This window comes from Orbicella franksi, chromosome 4 (genome assembly GCF_964199315.1).
Source record: "Orbicella franksi chromosome 4, jaOrbFran1.1, whole genome shotgun sequence".
Lineage (NCBI taxonomy): Eukaryota > Metazoa > Cnidaria > Anthozoa > Scleractinia > Merulinidae > Orbicella > Orbicella franksi.
The window spans coordinates 25,393,904-25,413,057 of record NC_138148.1 but is presented as its reverse complement, the minus strand read 5'-3'; the positions used below and the strand labels follow the sequence as shown (position 1 = coordinate 25,413,057).

General features: G+C 39.6%; 2 protein-coding genes across 6 annotated transcripts in view; one reads left to right on the top strand and one right to left on the bottom strand.

Annotated features, from left to right (window-relative positions):
- The window catches only part of LOC145484977 (succinyl-CoA:acetate/propanoyl-CoA:succinate CoA transferase-like), a 119,314-nt gene that overhangs the window by 29,900 nt on the left and 70,260 nt on the right, over positions 1-19,154 (bottom strand). The window lies entirely within an intron of this gene.
- The window catches only part of LOC145483775 (uncharacterized), a 37,891-nt gene continuing 29,591 nt past the window's right edge, over positions 10,855-19,154 (top strand). The window contains exons 1-2 of one of the 5 annotated variants that reach the window (XM_081462316.1): positions 10,855-12,120; positions 16,071-16,306. In XM_081462316.1, the coding sequence (XP_081318442.1) occupies positions 16,157-16,306 (150 nt within the window). In that variant the 5' untranslated portion in view covers positions 10,855-12,120; positions 16,071-16,156. Of the gene's footprint in view, positions 12,747-14,222; positions 16,307-19,154 lie in introns of those variants that run through there. The other 4 variants (XM_081462315.1, XM_081462313.1, XM_081462311.1 and 1 more) reach the window with 4 other exon arrangements.

Here is a 19,154-nt window from a genome sequence, read left to right as displayed (position 1 = left end):
CCCGAGACTTACGGTCTCCGTCCCCGATTATGGCTCCTGCTTTTACTCGATCACCGCTACCAGTACATGCCCTGCGTAACACTGTAACGTTAAACTCGTACCTACAGTAGGTCTTTTCGCGCTGTGCAATTATTTTTGGTTTACATGTAATACAGTGGGCTACCCTCGGGGAAATGGGTGGTGACCGCTTAATGGGGCTAGCCGCTTAAATAGAGGTTGGTGTACTTTGAATATTTAATTTTTCACTATCGGGTTATAAATTTCTTGGTGAACATGGAGTCAATTCAAGACAATCATGATAGAGGTGTGTTTGAATTGATATCACTCTTCATGCACCTTCAGTTTCAGACTCTTATCTGCCATCGCCCTTTCCAAAACAAAGTTTTTAAATTTTGCGTGGCCGCTTAATAGGGGTAAAGACAATAATGAAACCCTTATGGGAACGACCAAATGGTGGACGCGGAGGTAACCGGTCAATAGGTGTTTTGTTTACAATATTTTACTGACAATAGTTTTGGACTGTATTGACAACAGCCCTCTATTTTCTGTTACAAACATACCCATGCCTCGCCACTAAGCAAACAAAATACGCCAAACAAAATGGCATGGCCAGGGCTATTTACTCACGTAATTACTAATTAAATTTGGTCTGTTTTTCTCACGAATTAGACACGTTGTGATTTCCTATTTTTCTTTCAGCTAATCCTTGCTTCATTAATCTATAATTTGTTTATGGCATTTTTTTTAAAAATTCTAGTGAGTACAGGCACTAGCTTTATCAGCTGTTGTCTGAAACATCAGAACGTACAACAAACGTGATTTGGACCGAGGCCACGTACACCATGGAATACGATTATATAAATATACACTGACATATTATTATATATATGAACAAACAGATGAACAATAATTAAATTGTTTCACTTATCCTGAGAGTGCTCTATACAAAATATATCAAAATGTGCAGCATATGCCGTGACAGCATTGCGTGACTAACAAAAAACGGCTGTAAGATTGTGCTGCGCCGACACGCTTATCAGCAATGGTCAGCAATCGATCAAACGTAATATTTTGGCGCAGTGCACAGCAAGCAACTATCTACAAATGACTCAGCCGTTTTTTGACTTAGATGCAGTGATGTTCATATGCGCAGAAAAATGGTCACAGATTCATGGTATTCGACCAATAATAGGTTGACAGTAGGCCCAGGGGGGCACTCCCATATGGAGTGCACGGGGATGCTCGTCGGAAATTTTGAATTTAACCCCTAAAAGAGACCAATCTGGGCGTGGCCGAAGCTTATGCAGACCCCTAAAAGAGACCAATGTATAAAACAGACAAATAAAAAGTACAGTGATTTTTGATGATGGCGAATTTGTTTATATGAATTGAGTAAATATAGAGAATCAAAATTCTTTCTGTTTTGTTATTTCTTCGCGTGCAACCCTTAAAGTGCACCTAACCCCAAAATTTTGTTTTCGCTAAAACAAATCTAGACTTTATTTGAAGAATTTGGCCGAAGAAATTTTTGAATTTGGTTGAATCCTCGATTTTCTATGCCCTTTCAAAGTCGCGATTAAGTGTTTCACGACCGCGTTTTAGGGAGTCTGGGGCGGCGGTACCTGATGACGTCTACCCAGGAACCAAACACAATAGCGCCTCAGTCAACTCTCTGTATTTGCTCGAGAAAATAGAACGCAAAACTAATCGTTCCGATGTATTTTGGGACTAAAACGTCCAAGTTTTGTCTCAGAATCATTTATTTTTCGTCACTGGAGTCAGAGTTAAGTTTCGATTCGGAAGGCTCCGAAATAAACTTCGATCGAGCACGTTCGACAACTGTGAACTCACTGCTTAGAACTTTGAGAGCAATTTACAATATTTCAAGCGACGACGGGGAAAACGTCTTTGCGGACGAGCTGCTTGTATATTAGGAATGGAAAGCTAGATACGAAGTGGAGGAGCAGGCAAACGAAAAGCAGGAAAGAAAACTCAAGGACTGCTTTGGATGGTAATTTCGTCAACTAAACATAAGATTCCCACGCGTGTTTATAGCCCGTTTACATTTGTCCTTACCGAGAATGTATTTTGTCAAGGTTCTGTTAAATCCAGTTTGTGTTTTACTTTCAGTTGAATGCTTCATGTTTATAAGAACGACGTACGTGTTGCAGTTTTCGAGACTTGATGACCTCCAAAACATTGGCTTCGATCGATTGAAAATCGTATTGTTTGGACCTGTATTTTTGAAGCTGCGGGAAGCAAGGCGGAAGGAAACATTTCATACAGTTACCGATTTCACATTGTCACACGTTTTAAGTCGTAACTCCAAATAACCAATGTAAATTGTTCTCAAAGTTTGCAGTGAAATTCGTCGGATAAGCGAAAAGGATGTGTTCCCTAAGCGGTCCGCAGATAATGTTACGCGGTCATATTTTCGACGCTATTGCACAGAATCTTTGTCGCACTGCTGATTTCCAAACCTTCGAAAAACTCTGTGAGTCTAACAATTTTGTTATCATGTAATTCTAGAGGATTAATCTTCGACTTTCATCTAAATCGAAAGAGAAATAAGTGTTGGTTAGCGGCGTACAGTTGCGATCTATTTACATATCAGTATAACGCTTCTTGATCATGACCGGATCACACAACTTTGCCGGTTATGTTATAAATATTGCGGGATTGGAAGATATAGGTTGTAGGTAGTATTTCTACAAATTTCAGGTTAGCTTTAAGCAGAAAATTTATGAAAATAGCGTTCGAAAGTCTGCGGAACAAATTCCAGTGAGAGTTCTTCAGTGGTTCTCACAGATTCAGTTCGCTTGTTTCGGTTCGACAAAATCAACCATCGTTTACGTCTTTATTGCACCATTAGGCGATCATCGTCAGTAAATTGTACAGTATATCTTTCGTTAAATCTGGAATATTGCTGCAACAGCCGATAGCACCTCTGGAAGGCGTTTTCTGCGCACTTTTCGAATGTGTATTGCACCATCCTGAAGGAAATGAGAGGAAATGAGATATCCAATCTTCCTGGGTAGACGTCACAAGAGCCGCTGGACCCATTCTCCTCAAACTCGGTCGTGAAACAAAATGGCGGTGTTTTGGAGCTATTTTCGAGATTTCGTCGTGGCACAGAAAATCGCGGATTTAACGGAATTCAAAAATTTTTTCGCAGAACTATTTCAAATAATAAGTAGATTCGTTCTAGCGAAAAAAAAATTGGGGGGTTAGGTGCACTTTAACGAGACCTTGACGGCTAAAAATAATGACATTTTGCTCGGAACACCCTAAGCGAGACCAAAATCCGAAATTTACACCCCTAAGCGAGACGACGAGCATCCCCGTCCATTCCATATGGGAGTTCCCCCTCCCCCCCCCGCCCCGACGTTAACCTTGTGTAAACAGAAGCAAACTTCTGCTCAGTATGTGCGACGAATGGCGAGAGACCGACTAGAAACACGTCAAATCGGCTCTGGACCTGCCTTTTACAACAAATAAGGTTAGAACATTTCGAAATTATCGGCTCTGTGTCTATTTCAACTTATTATAGGTCGTCATGTGGCGCATGCTAAAATATATATCTTAACCGTAAATTGAAATTTGGCGACGGATGGTCAAATATTTGCATTTTTGACGTACTTTGAAAAGCTCTCGCGTCGCTCACAAACATTTGCCCAAAGAAATTTTTACAGGAATCTGTAGAACATCCTTCTGCAATTCAACCACCAGAAGCTTAATCCATTTGACGGTTTCGCACATGGTGAAAATTAATTATATTCACGAAGTACTTTTAAGTGAATGAAATACATGTCTTCGAAATTTAATTATTTTGCACCCAAAAAGACAACGCAACATTCCCTAAAATCAACCCAGTACACATTTAAACACTGCACAAAAATATTTGAGTGTTTTAGGCCCAGTTCAGACGTCGTGCTTCTGCCGTGCCGAACTTAATTGCAATTTGGTTCGACTGTAGCACGGCAAAGGAACAACTCTGATTCAGACGTCGTGCCAGAGTCGAACCAAATTCAGCATTTAGTGATGCCTCGTAGCAATTCTCCTCCTAACTCCCCGTGAGAACGCAATCTAGCCAAAATACATTAATATAATTTATAAATTTTGTTTAGCGTGGCAAAAGCACGACGTCTGAATCACTGCCGTGCCAGAGTCGCGTAGCACGGCAGAGCTTGTCGAACTTAATTGCTTGCCGAACTTAATGCAAAAGTTTCATTCAGACGCCGTGCTTCTGCCGTGCTTTTGTCGAACTTAAATCCTGAATTTAGTTCGGCACGGCAAAAGCACGACGTCGGAACTGGGCCTTAAACACGGAAGAATGATGTGGTTTTGCATGCGAGGCTCTCAAACTTGCTTAATAAAATGGTGCGTCAAATGACGATTTTAACGGGATTTGGTAATTTGCATATTTCTTTAAAGTAAAAGGATATTTTGCCAAAAAAACTATGCAGTAGTATTTGTCATGCCTTACCCTATCTACCATAAGAGTATGAGCGAAATCGAATTTTCGACCCTTGCCGCGAAATTAAGAATTTGTCTGATTTTTACAGGCAGGCACTCTTAAGAAAGCTTTTCCTTTGTGTCACTTTACAGACGGTTAACGGTTGGTTATACTTTTGAAAATGTATGTTGACTAGCATACGAAACGTCAAATTCATGAACGAAATGCATGTTTTTAAAACGTTTATCACCGCTGTTTGTTTTATATTTTTAAATGATTTCTTGTTACTTCAAAAGTCAAGAAATATAATCAAATTAAATGGAAAACCCTGGAAAATTTAACTCTTCCCACAGTTAACATTTCACCCGGGAACATTTCACAAACAAACTGCGACTGCGAACAGTAATGTTGCTTCTTCTGGTTTTGCCAGTAACTACACTTATTCTGTTACTGCTATTTCCCCGGCTAAAGCTACTTCATAGAACTCTTTTCTATCAATTCAAGATAATGCACTGTAAGTTCCACCGCGCGGTTTATCCTTCCTTAAATTAAAGCTCCTTGTTTACAAAGTGAAATGGTTTGGGTGAGATAGGAGCGTTTTGAGAGACGTCGCGGAAATGAAATATTTGCTATTGCTTTAAAAGATGTGTTTGTATGACGTTATTTTTGCGAATTCTGATGGAAGACAATTATTGTTGGACCTTATGTGGGTAAAAAATGATTAAATCCTCTAAAGGAGGCAGTGAACTGTGTAGGCGAACAACAAAGGTTCCGTTGTGATAAGTTGGGTTTTAAGGAAAACGACCAATTTTTTAAGTTTAAAAGGCATGTTTCGACAGAACTTCTGTCATCTTCAGTTGAATGAACGATTACAAAGCAAGTTGAATAATAAGTACGCAAAAATGCTAATTAACACAAATAGTAACAACAGAACGTGAAAAGGTGTAAATTAAAAGGATAATTTTAGATTTACATGGTGTAAATGCTGATTGAGGCAAGGTAGTTCTTTTTGAATATGGATAGCCTCCTTTATCTTGAGTTGAAAGCTGGTGGTGGCGTGATCTAAAATATGAAAGCAGTCTATTGAACACAATGAGCGACAACGTTCAGAATTCTGAAGATGTTTGAAGATGTGAGAGGCCCTATCAACGGCTAAGTGCTCACGTACGCGTGTGGAAAAATGTCGCCCGGAGGTTTCGCCGACATAACAGGCATTACAGCCCGCACATGTAAACTTATAAACCACACGTGAACGAAGCCCGCCGGGGATAGGGTCTTTCACACCAAAAAGGTTACCTATCTTAAAGGAAGAAAAAACTAATTTGATGTCTAAATCATTACAATAGCGCTTGATTAAGTGTCGAATCTTCTTCTGAGTGATGACAGAAAAATGGCCTATGTACAGCAGCTTAAAAAGTAAAACGTGGGCGAGGTGGTAAGGGGGTAGCCCCGGGGGCAATGATTGCTATGGGTCCCAGTGATGTAACGGTTAACCACTTTTTCAATTAAATGGGCAGGGAAAAGGTTCTTTTTGAGAATTTCAGTAAGCTTGGTTATATCCTCGTGTAACCCCAACCAAGTGTTGTTGATCTTGTAGCCTGTCAACAAGAGTCCTAATGAGACCTACTTTGTATGAGTACGAGGTGAAGCTAAAATAATTAGTTAATAACCCAGTAAAGGTTTTCTTACGGTAAACCCTAGTTGGGAAGGAATTAGTGTCACTATTATCAATAAGAACATCTAGAAAGGGTATTTAGCAATTAGCAAATTAGTTTTTTCTTCCTTTAAGATAGGTAACCTTTTTGGTGTGAAAGACCCTATCCCCGGCGGGCTTCGTTCACGTGTGCTTTATAAGTTTACATGTGCGGGCTGTAATGCCTGTTACGTCGGCGAAACCTCCGGGCGACATTTTTCCACACGCGTACGTGAGCACTTAGCCGTTGATAGGGCCTCTCACATCTTCAAACATCTTCAGAATTCTGAACGTTGTCGCTCATTGTGTTCAATAGACTGCTTTCATATTTTAGATCACGCCACCACCAGCTTTCAACTCAAGATAAAGGAAGCTATCCATATTCAAAAAGAACTACCTTGCCTCAATCAGCAATTACACCACGTAAATCTAAAATTATCCTTTTAATTTACACCTTTTCACGTTCTGTTGTTACTATTTGTGTTAATTAGCATTTTTGCCTACTTATTATTCAACTTGCTTTGTAATCATTCATTCAACTGAAGATGACAGAAGTTCTGTCGAAACATGTCTTTTAAACTTAAAAAATTGGTCGTTTTCCTTAAAATCTTTACATGTCTGCTGCTATCTAGACCAAGTTGGGTTTTATTTTATTTTATTTTTTGCCGGGTTTTTCAAGTGTGTTAACGAAGTCAACTGAAAGATTTATGCATCAGTCAATTCCGGCAGTGCCCATCCCCCCCCCCCCCCTGGGCTAACCCCCGGGCATTAGTATTTTTTTAAAAAAATGGGCAAATTCCCCGGGTTGGGGAAACATAAGCTGTCTAAATGCCCCGGGGTGGGGACGAAGAAAGAGGGCAAATGCCCCGCCCCCGGGATCGTCGCCTTGCAACACCACAGTTTTTTAATTAATCAGTGAATAAAACGGTCAACTGTTCAGTATTTTAATGCAATGGTAAGACTTCAAGGACAACAGTACGTGTTAGTTGATTCTGATTATATTTATTTCTTTATATTTGTTTTTAACAGTTTGCTAGAGGATAGCTGGGATTGCGGCGGACGTGCCCCCAGCCTAGTCTCCTTCGCAGCCGTTTTTTGGGATGTCACGCAACGCTCCCCCCAAAGAAACGGCTGCTCACATCCGAACAACATTCCTTTCACGAAATTAGCCAATCACCGCTTCCGTTCCATTTTCAAGAACGTTTTCGCGCCAAATTCGCCCTTTGAAACTTGTCCAATCAGGGAATGTTTTTTATCTTTGTATCCCGTCGTGGGAGATGTCACAAATAAACATACAGATTTCTGGCTTTTGTTTAGGGACACCGAAAAATACCGGCGACGCATGAACGAGCTTTCTATGTAGCTGAAGACTCTTCAAAGTTCAAGTTAATTATTAGAAGCTTTCAACTCAAAAAATTACTGTCGAGAAGGAAGATATCTATTTTAACTTAATAAAGGAACCAGGAAATCAAGTAGCTTCGCTCGATTTGTTGACATCGAGTTCTGAATGCCGCTCTTTCCGGCCTGATTACAATCTGTAGGAAGCGTTTGGCCCTTGATTGACGCTTACAATTTGACATTTCGAGAAAATATATATTGTCTCATTTACAGCTGAACATAGCGATGAGCACATAAAGCACTAGTACTTAGGACTTTCATTTACAATTTTTTTCGTCCGTCATAATCGTAACCTGCGAACACCGCCTATTTTTGGCGACGTGCGGCGTGAAACAAAAGCCAGAAATCCCTCGCGTGTTCGCACCGCAGACCTTTCCGCGCGAAAACTTACGTCATTCACACTTTGCTATTATGTGATTGGTCTGTTCAACGGAGCGCAAACAAACCACAAACACAAAAGGAAAAGAATGTGGTTCGGATGTGAGCAGCCGTTTCTTTGGGGGGAGCGTTGCGTGACATCCCAAAAAACGGCTGCGAAGGAGACTAGCCCCCAGCCGCGAGCGATGATAGGCGCCTGTATTCGCAGGCTACATTTTCTGTGAAGAATCAAGACATTTTAAATGATGATGCATTGCATTTTAAGCTCGCAAGATCTGTCTTGAAGATCTCATCATTTGAATTCGCAAACCTTAAGTATTTTAACTCCACTTTCATGAATTTAAAAAATGCTAGGCTAGTTTTGAATGCGAAATGCGAAATAGTCGTGTTCACGTCAGTTATAGTTTTGTGATAAACAAAATATAGTTCAGCTTGTAGCTTGTATTTATACGCTTACAAGTAATGAAGAAATATCTAAAATTGAGAGAACATAACTTTAAAAACAAGTTTCTCCAGTCCCTGACGGACAAGCCATTGTTCGACAAACGCCTCGTCTTTCCCGATGAACTCACCCATGGCACTTTCCAAAACACGTGTGTCGAATGCCCCAGGGTCGCCCCAGGGTACGCAAATGCCCAGCCCCCGTGCCGCGATAAAATTGCGGATGCCCCACCCCCGGGACTGACAACGTGAGCAAATGCCCCGCGATCGCCCGGGGGGATGGGCACTGCTGGAATTGACTGATGCATTAGTTCGAGGATATTGCATGAGGTAGCTTTATGCGGATATATTTTCTCTTGGCGGATATAAACACCAACCGCTCGGTTTAGATTTTTTGATCAGTATAATAGGAGGTTTACTGGCTTGCTGTAAGCTAGTGCTGCTTAAAGGACTGTTTACGCTAGATTCAAAAGTCAACAAATGTAATCGAATCAAATGAAAAAGCCAACGCAGTTTAAGTGGCAGTCCCGCTAAAAGCGGTCCACTCGACTTCGGGACCAAAAATAACTTTCCTTCATTTTTTGTCACTGAAAAGGGTTTGACACATATATATATATATATAAAAAAGCAATGTATTATTTTCCAATTCCTTATTTTTGCTTTGCTACGAGCCAAAGTTGAATTTTGGCCGAACTGAGGTTGCCGACCGTGATCAGAAAGGTAAAATTCACCGATTTTGTGAAGCGTGCTACGTCGCCTAAAATGCAGCTCACGGAATTTCGTTTCCATACCAAATTTAAGGTACATTCATTACTTTGACTGACGAAATATGGAAACTTTTCGAAAAATTCTACGCTTACCAGCGGGGCTGGAAGACACCCTACTCCGAGGCCTTTGATCACCTACTAAAATTTAGCCAAATTTGACGGGGAAAATCTCAAAAGTTGGGCCTAAATGAAGCCTAAAAAGCACATCACAGTAAATTTCATACCTTAATAAACCGTTCTATAAGTTCAAACCGGTGGGTATCTCCTTGGATTGCACGCGAGAACAGATTAAAATCTGCCACAGTCAGTGTGTTTACATAGCTGTCGCTCGTGTCAAAGCTCATTTGCATAACCCTGGCACCCGGTGAAAATACATCTTCTTCCGTTCAGGTTCGTTTGTTGACCTTCTGAGTAGTGGCAAATAGCTTCCTTTAATACTTGTGTACACTCTAGATCCAGTTTTGAGGTGAAGGTTGCGTTAAAGTTGATCAATTCTCAAGACTTGCGAGACTCCAAAAGTAAATAATGGCGCCGGTCTGCAGAAATTAACCGTAGCCGTCGTCCTGACCCTTCAATAAATTCTGCCGCAGAGGCAGCACTAGGAGAAGAAGAAAATCGTAAGTTTTCATTTACCGTTTAATGGCAACTGAATCCTGTACTACTGCCAAGACTCCTTGGAGCTTGAGGGCTATGTGCCCGAATTTGAAAAACAACAGCAACGAACACTTGCCGGTTGCATCGCTGGGAAATGAACCTGAATGAACTCGACACGCTTGAATGGAACTATGTTTTGCGATGAATGATGGGCTTTACTTCTATTTTATGCTTCATGCTTGTCTTTTAGTATCTTGCACAGCGCATAAAATAAACGTCGGGATCCGTTTATCGGGCCGTTGATACAACGACAGCTACAGCGGCTTCGTCAAAATGTCACACAAGTTGTAACGTGACCAATTACCCGGGAGGGGGTACTTCCTTATATGGGCTATACAGGTATCTGTATCTGAGGCCCCAAAGGGTAGGGTTTTTCAGCCGTTTGGGTCATAAATAGGGTATCGATTTTGGCCATTTTGGTTATAAATTGGGTATGGTTTTGACACTCTAGTCTTGAATTGGGTATGTTTCTTAGCAGAAGCTACTTTTTCATCATTATCAATAAGACCTTCAACAAAAGCCCTTCATAACGTATGTTTAGGGCAACTGTGTCAGCCGGAACGGTCATAAATAGGCTATCGAATTTTTGGTCAGGTCATAAATAGGGTAGCAAAAAACGCAGATTTTGGTCATAAAGAGGGTAAGGGGTTTGGGAAGTGGGCCGCACACCCCCAATCAACTTTTCTGGAAGTACCCCCGCTGGGTCAATTACCAGGGACCGAGCGCAAATCCCTTACTCCGCGCGCGCCGATCATTAGATTTGCCCATTTCAATATTGATAGTGAAAAAGCCACCCATTAATTTTTTTTGGACTAGTGCAATCTTTTCAGTATAACCGAACGACGACAATCGTTGCACCTTTTCAATTTTTATCTACCTTTCCTCAGACAATATAAGGAGTTGCTAATACATGAGGGCGCAGGAAGCAGACATGGACCTAAAATTCACTTTTCCTTGGCCTTTCCCGTTATCAGCCGTTCGTTTTTCATAGAAAACACAATGGAAGAAAATCAAAAGATGGTACGTATACTAAGAAACCTTCCAAAAAATGTCCATATCAAAGCGCGTGCAGATGTTGAGAGGCCGATTTCTCACTTTGTGTTTATAGAACTACTACCCTTCCCATTTTTTCTGACGACACCAAAATTATTGGCCATAAAAATAGTTTGTCTTTGATTTCTCCGCCTCGCGAAACATATGGTTAAGTGATGGGACATGCACTCTTACTGGTATGGGACTCAAGCGAGAGTGTGGACTTTGAAGGTAATTGTCCTAAAATGCGATAGACTTTTTATGAAAGGTGTTATATCGCATCCAGCATACATCAGTGTTACATCCTCGTGGTGTCTGTAAAAAATCATAATAGCCGAGAGAAAATACATATTTGATAACATTTCTACATACATCATGTATCGCGAGCATTAACATATCTGAATTAAAAGTATTGTTGATACAGACTTATATTCATAACCATCACTGGATAGGACCTAGCAGCAATTAAACAAAAGATGCAATTGAACCCTTTCGCCCGTAGTTCAGCACACACCACTCGCCGTACATTTTTTTTTTACAGCAGAAAAGGCTTGGTGACAGTTACACTTTGACTTGTCGACGCTGCATTTAGATTGACGAGCTACTGAATCTATTTATAACATTCTTTCACCATGTCCTTTAGCTTACAAGTTCATTAAAGAAGACTTCCGCTCGCTGGCTTTGAGGAGAATTTCAAAATGATCTCACATGGCGTTGAACATCGTGATATTGAATCCCGGGCACCAACGCTTGAGTCCCATACCAGCAAGAGTGCATGCCCCATTACTTAAATATATGTTTCGCGAGGCGGAGAAATCAAAGACAAACTATTTAGCGACCATAGTGTCACGCGCCTTGCAGCCGCGAGATCGCAGTACTCGATGTCCGGTGAACAGAAATCTTGAAATTTTTTTTAACTTCCCACACTGATTTTTCTGTTCACTTTTGGACAATGTGGATATAATTTTAAATACAATCTGTTTCTGGAAAGAAAAGTAGGGGTCACGGAACGTCCAAGATCGTTAAATCCAAGTAAAGCTATAGCAATGGCCATCTGCCCCATCATTCATTTTAGTGCTTGGCGCGTGCGCTTTATGCATGACGTAGCGTGTGAATTTGAGTGCGCAGTAAGGATGCGCAGAAACAGTTAGCACGAACGTCCTTAAATGCTTCCCAATGCGGCTGACAGCCGTTAGCAGTGATAAAAGATCATTGCAGGGCGTGGGATGTTTTCTCTACTGGTCAGATTCAAAGTTCAAGAATGTGTCTGGGTGGACTGACGCGAACAAGTGCAGTTAATAGTAAGTTGAATGGTGCCACATGGGAGCTGGAGAAACCTTGACCTGTGTCAATGTCTTTCACTGAAGTGGAGCGAATGTTGGTGTTATTTGGCTAGTGCTGCTTCTGAGAACTGTTTTCTATCAATTCGAGAAAATGCTTTTTAAATTTCACCGGCAGTTTTAATGGAGCTCAGTCACGGTATTTTGAGTTATTTTGGCCACATACAAAATTACCCTTAAATGGTAGGAAACCTGAAAATAACAGTTTAATAAAATAGCAAAACACCAAAGAGATAATGATAAACCATAAAGGAACAAGGATGGCTAAGGATGGAGAAGATTAACACGGATTGCAAACGACGAATTTGAAAAATTGAGGCTAAACTTAATGCGCAAACCTTGACGTACAGCCTTTTAAGCCCCTTGTTGTAGTAGTTACGGGAGTGAACCAACGCTTCTAAACTGCCCACGTATTTGAAATTCATTTGTGCAGCCCCCTCACTGATTTCTGTACTGTTAAGAAATAAATTAAAGCGTTATCGGCCTGACTCTGAGTGTCATTCAGCAACGAGAAACATATCAACGAGGTGGAACTACTTTTTAACATGGATTAATTTTGAGATTCCGAACCACAAAGGATACGGAAGGTATGATTGAATGGTCTCTGCACGACAACTTCATGATAACCAAACAGACCACCCAGACCTTGTCCACAGGCCCGAGAAATTTGAAAACGGCGTTTTTGTTTTCACTCTGAAAACGTATCAAACGTTATCCATCCACACTACCGACAGAGAAATTTGAAAACGCAACAATCATTTTGGATTTGTGTTTCACCTGAAACTTGGCAGGAAAATCCAATGATTATCGTCATGTCATCGTTAACAAAGAGCTCCGTTTCAAAGTATTTTTAGTCCATACTAAAACGCAAAGCCAGCGTTTTCAAATTTCTCCGGTTTGAAGAGCGCTTTCGAAAAGCTCCGCTTTGTGACGGATTAGTGTGGACAGTAGGCCTAGCCATAGAAATCAAGTTGCGTTTTCAGATTTCTCCGGCTTAGTGTAGACATTATTAGATTTATGGATTGCCGGAGGCTTTGAGAATGTATGCGGTCCAAGATTTTCATATATATTTTTGGCGATGGTTATTTCATTCAGTGTAAAGCCTGTAGCTAGCTGTTCGGCGGTTGCGAGGCCTTGTCGATGTGCCAGTGACGTAACGAAACCGCAAGTCGGAAAGCATTGCATGTTTCAGTGATAAAGAAACGTGTCACTCTTGTAAAACTGAAGCTGTAAGAAGTTGTTTTCTTGATCAGGATACTGTCTACAGACTGACTAGACCTTTTTGAGTAATAACTTGCATGCCTTAAATTTCAGCTTCTAATTCCCCGAGCAGCATGGAAACTCTTACTGAGAAATTCAGAAACTCGTCTACTCTTCGTAAAGTAGCAAGTGCTCTGGGAAAAGACAAAAAAATTCCCTGAGCAAACTTGAGTTTAAAATTACAGCTTTTTCAAATAATGGTGAAATTATTGGAAGTGCTAACATTCTAACAGCATCCTTTGTTTTGAGATTTAAAACGATTTTTATGCCGAAATTAGCGAGCAAATACAAATCAGGTTTAACTTAACAATTATGCAAAAGCTACAGCTAATGTCTGTCAGTTGATTAATTAGAAAACATGTCGGGGACGATCGTGATGTGATAAGGCATTGGCAAAATAAAGCAAGAATGCCATCCGATCGGTATCTCGTTGAAAAAAAGGAAAAAATGTGAATAGACGTATTTTTGCCGTCTTAATAACCATAATCACTGAAATAATCAATGATGGTAAAAGATATCCTACTGCGCAATACCGTGAAAAAGATTAACTTTCTCGAATGGACCATTTCATTTTACTTAACATCAGTCAAATGTTGGCAAAATCATTAGTCAAGATCACTGGGGTGTCGTAAATTTTTTACCTCACTTTTTGCTTTTCAAGGTTTTGCGCTTTGATTTCGAACGTGACAGAAATGACGCACAAGATTTAAAAAATTATGTTTTCCTGAAGTGGCCATGTCCGTTGACTATAGGATTATGTCAGGAATAGTTAACACAGCTGGTCTAGATAACTTGATGATATGACATAATACAGGGATTTTACTTTAGGAGTCGCATTTTACCGTTTGCTTTAGTTTAAAACTGACGCTAAATTTTTCTAAACCTTTTGTTGACGATCTACACTGCACTCGAAGTTGTGGATACGGTGCAAAATTTTTAATTTCCCGCAGCTATTCGACATAATATACCGAGAGACGGTCCCATCTGTTAGGAATTGCGGTAGGGATTTATTTTTATAATTACTTGTGCAAGCTTTACAAGACGTTTCGTGTTGTTGCTACCTGGTATAGGGCCGCCGTTTGTAGCTGTTTTAAATTGACGTCTTATAAGTATACTAGAGAAGGAGCGAAATCTTACGTTGTTTTTTAATGCCTCTTATAGGAGCCCCGTTTGTGGCAACGCACTCGATGTGTGAAAGTGTAGCTGTTCGTAAATTGTTAATGGCATATATTTATCGCATAAAGCTAACTTTCAATCTTCACTTATTTACCTAAGTCGCAGGTGGGTGATAAAGTTCAATCTTCATAGACTAATTTGAAGCCAACTGCCTTAATTTTAAACTTGCTCCTGGAAATGTTATCAAAAGCGCATCAGCCAGGTACGTCCTTTTTATTGTTAGGGTTTCAAAAGATTCTTAATTACTTCGTTTTTAGATCATTCTGAAGGAACTAATCTGATTTGAAAGAATTAGCCATCGCAAATATATTTGATATGATCTCGAGAATACGTGCAGAGAAGGATAAATCCTATTCAATAACATTGAGGAAGCAGTAATTCTGAGCCAATTGCATTTATTTTTCTTCTCGCGGAATTTACTCCGCAATTTTGTTCCGACAGCCTTAATTGAAAGATTCGTAAAAACGTTTGCAGTCTGGGGAGCAAGAGTTCGTAGGCTTGAATTCTGTTTATCCCGCGAACCCGCTCGCTTAAAGCTGCCAGCAGGGTAAAAACTCGAAATTCTTTTTCCGAGAAGCGATCTGTCTGAATATGTAATGTCTTGCTCATTGTGCCATGACCCCTAGCAAGATTTACGTATATAACCATTATTTCTTCCCGAACGAAAAATTAATTTTCTCTCTCTCTCATTTTTTTAATTGATAACGCACAACATAAAAAGTATATTCACATCTTCAATAGTGCAATACAAATGGAGTCGACAGAAGTAGCTACGTAAACGGCTTCTAAGATATTTTTAAAAAGAATTGTACGTGATCCAAACTGCATGCGAGCAATTCCTGGCGGAAACGGCGAAATTGCCCGAAACTGGCTAAAATTCGATTGTTAGGCAAATGAGAAAAGTTTACCGTGAAAAGGGCGATTGAAAATTTTCGTGAAGCCACTGCGCATGGCACTGTAAAAGTACAGTCCGAAGACCGAACGGTTCCAAAGTTTTCTCCTTTACCTTGAAAATTTAAAGTTTACAGCCGGTGAAAACTTTGCCGAGCGATGTTTGCGTACTCCTGAGCACGTACGCTCGGAAGATTATTGACCTCTTGTTTTGTTTGATATGGAATCGAATGATGCAAAACCTGTTCCTGTGATTAACTTGTCGGTTCTTTGACAATAGATCTGAAGACTTCGTTTGTTTACTCAACCGTCTCACCACAGTTGAAAACACTTAGAGCAAACAGTCATGGTCAGAATCGAAAGTCAGTACCAAGATAACAGCAAAAAAAAAATGCCATTGGAAAATTTATCACCTTTCCAAACGCTGATTTACAATTGTCTCAGCGTCATTCATGCATTCACTACGTCATCACGCGGTTTAACGCTGACCCCAACAGGAATTAACAACAATGCTGATCCAATCAGAATCCTTGTACCATTTGAGTTACAGCTTGATCTTGATTTTTGTCTAAATTAATCTTTAGGGTTCCTCTTCAAGCGGCTTGACGCAGTTTGCTCAAGAAATGGCGGGATAGTTAGTAATGTTTTGATGGCTCTTTAGAGGACAAAGATGGTGACGCTTCGCTTGTTACTTGATGTCCACGTCGGCAAATGGTTATGTTTAACCTGGTTTTTGATAAATGTTCTGGACGTTCAAGGGACATTTCCAAGTAGCGATACTGTCACTAAAGCACGTTGCATCGCCAACTGCTACACTATGGTAAGTTAGCGCAAATAATGTTCAGTTTTAATGAGAGCGATCGACAATAGATCAGCACGAATTCTTTACTACTCATGGCGCGCTTTAATATTAATCTCATTATGCAGTCTATACCTATGATAACAGGTAAATGTTAGTTATAAACTTTATTCCATTTTCAAATGACAACCTTCAATTAGTTCGTGTTTGATGCGGGAATGCATTGTCTATCTCAAACAGTTACAAATTATTTTGGTAACTGTTAGATGTCAAAACCAAATGTCGGCATTGAAGACTGACTTGGTTTCCTTTGTGGACTATTATATTGCTCTCGCAAAATAGCGGCATCATCGACCATTTGAAATCTACATATCACATTGCCGGTAAGAAGATTACTCGTTTAATAAACGGCGCGGTTTTAGTGAGAGACAATGCGGAACTTTTTGCAAAATGGAATGATGTTAGGGTCTTAAATGATTTGGTTTCATTTTAAAGTCAGTATGATAACAACGATTTTTAAACGAGATGGCGGCTTCAATTAAACCGTGTAGAACTAATATTAGTGATAGATCCCTACACGTTATTTTAAATTAATTATTAGCCTCTACAACTATACACAAACCACAATATTGAAATGAAGGTTGTTACGCTTGACTAACGATGTAGAGAGATGCAACTATTCTAGCAGTTTCCGTTGAAACTCAGAAGTGCGTCAGACAGTTGAAATTCGCTATTTCGAACTCTAAAGAGAAAAGAAAAATGGTTCGAATTGGTGGAGTTCGAAAAAACCAGGTCAGCATTAAATATGAAAATAACAATTAATATGTAATCTACATGATGGAGTGCACTTTTTACTATATTGGCCCAAGGGCTGGAAGAGAACCTCTGAGTGTACAGTTCATCGCAGTTATGTACGGGCAGATGAAATTAAAGTGCCATGAAAGCCTAAATTGAAGTCTTCCAGCTATGTTCTAGCGTGGTCTGAGGTCGTGAAAATGTTTTCAACTCTACAAATGAAGTTCAAAATAAACAGATTTTATTTTAGGCCAAGGGAAACAGAAATTCGAAATAGCCAATAGTGAGTGACTGAAAAAACTAGGATCCAAACGCGGAAAAAAAGACTCACCAAAAAAATTGTTTTTCCTGTTTGGATTTGGAGACAGATCTAATGATCTCGCATCCACTTATGAATTGCTATCTCCGTTAGAAAATTCGATAACAGCGCCAAATAATAAATTGGATTATTTTGTGATGTAAAATGCCGCATGTCCGGGAGAACCAAAAACTGCCAGTTGCCTCTAAAAGACTTAATGCTTATTGTGGATCTTTGTAAAATGAAACATAATATAGTTATCTTCTGAATCCTCAACAACATTTTAAACTACGCCACAATGGTACCAGATAATCGAACGAATGTTAATGCAAAGCTTTTTCGATTTCTGTAAAGAACTGTCCTTGAAAGTAGCACATTTTCTTCCTTACTGAGTTTATAAATTAAAAGACTATTTCCGCTATTGCACTTTCTCGAATTTGCGTTTAAGTCACGTAATATTCTTTGCGGGTATTTTTACTGATTTTTTAACAAAATGTCATAAAATAACAGGTTCAGAATAAGGCATAAGGTGAAAAACATGTATATTTCAGATATCTCAACTTCGGTTTTAAAGTGAACTCGCTTGATGCGTTGCCTTGCGTTGTTCATAACTCGAGTAAAACTGAACATCCTGTGTCACTTATCTGTCAGTTTCAAAACATTTATCTCAGTAAGATGACTTTGATTAATTGATTAATTTGCATCACAAACCAGTTCTTGTATCAGATCATTTATTAACCTCACGAACATAATGCAAAGCTTCCCTTTGTTGCTGCGCTTAGTTGAAACTCTAAAATATTAGCTGCAAAGCACTAGAGAACTTCTGACTTACTTACTGCTCGTTAGGGCTGATGTTCACTTGAGCATAAGCCAGCTAAGAAGCCGACTAAGATGTTATTTATTTACTGTTTTTCAAGGAAATTTACCTAACAAATGGCGCTAAGAACAACATAATACCAACTGTGTCTGTTTTTTGTTGATTATGCTTATGTTCATGTGCTTGTGACAGTCAGTCTTTTGTTGGGAACGAATGATCACGATGTCTTCTTTTCAAGCGAGGATGTTTTCTATTCGTTTCAAGTCGTCCTCTATCCGATCATGATAGAATCCTACGCCTTTGTTATTGAAAAAGTTTAAAAACGATTTCAATACAAAACAATAGCTAGAAATCAATTTTAAGACATTTAAGAACTCTACTCGGCATTTGTATTTTCCCCCAATGTTTTAAATTTTCCTCGAAGATACTAGCCATATGAAGCCACCCCCATAATTTCGATTGTAGATAAATAAAGTTTACTTTTGTTTGTATGTGGTTGCCAAAACACAGAAAAATACGACGCGCATTCTCTTTTTTAACCAATTACAGCGAGAGTCATATCTTGTTTATCCAGCAGGTGATAAGTTTCTGGTTTACTTCATCTAGCGATAGAACATCCAGTGTATAATTCGGAAATTTCTTCATATCACTTTTTTGAAGTCTTTTAAAAATTATAATTTAAAAAGCAATTAAAAAATTGCGCACAACTATTGATCTTTCTCTGGAAGGAGAAGGAATGAAACAAACCCTAATGTCCGTTCAACTGAATCGCTATTCCAGATCTACGGTATATTTAATAAACATTCTGCTCAGAGAGGTACAGCACTCAGAATAATAAAATCTAGAATAATGACGTGTCGCCGCTAGCTCATTTGTTCTGTCGCGGTCTTTGCAGAACAATGAATAGAAGGATCAGCTCCTCCGGCGTGAAAAAAATTAAAGGGAGCTTAAGCGATGAC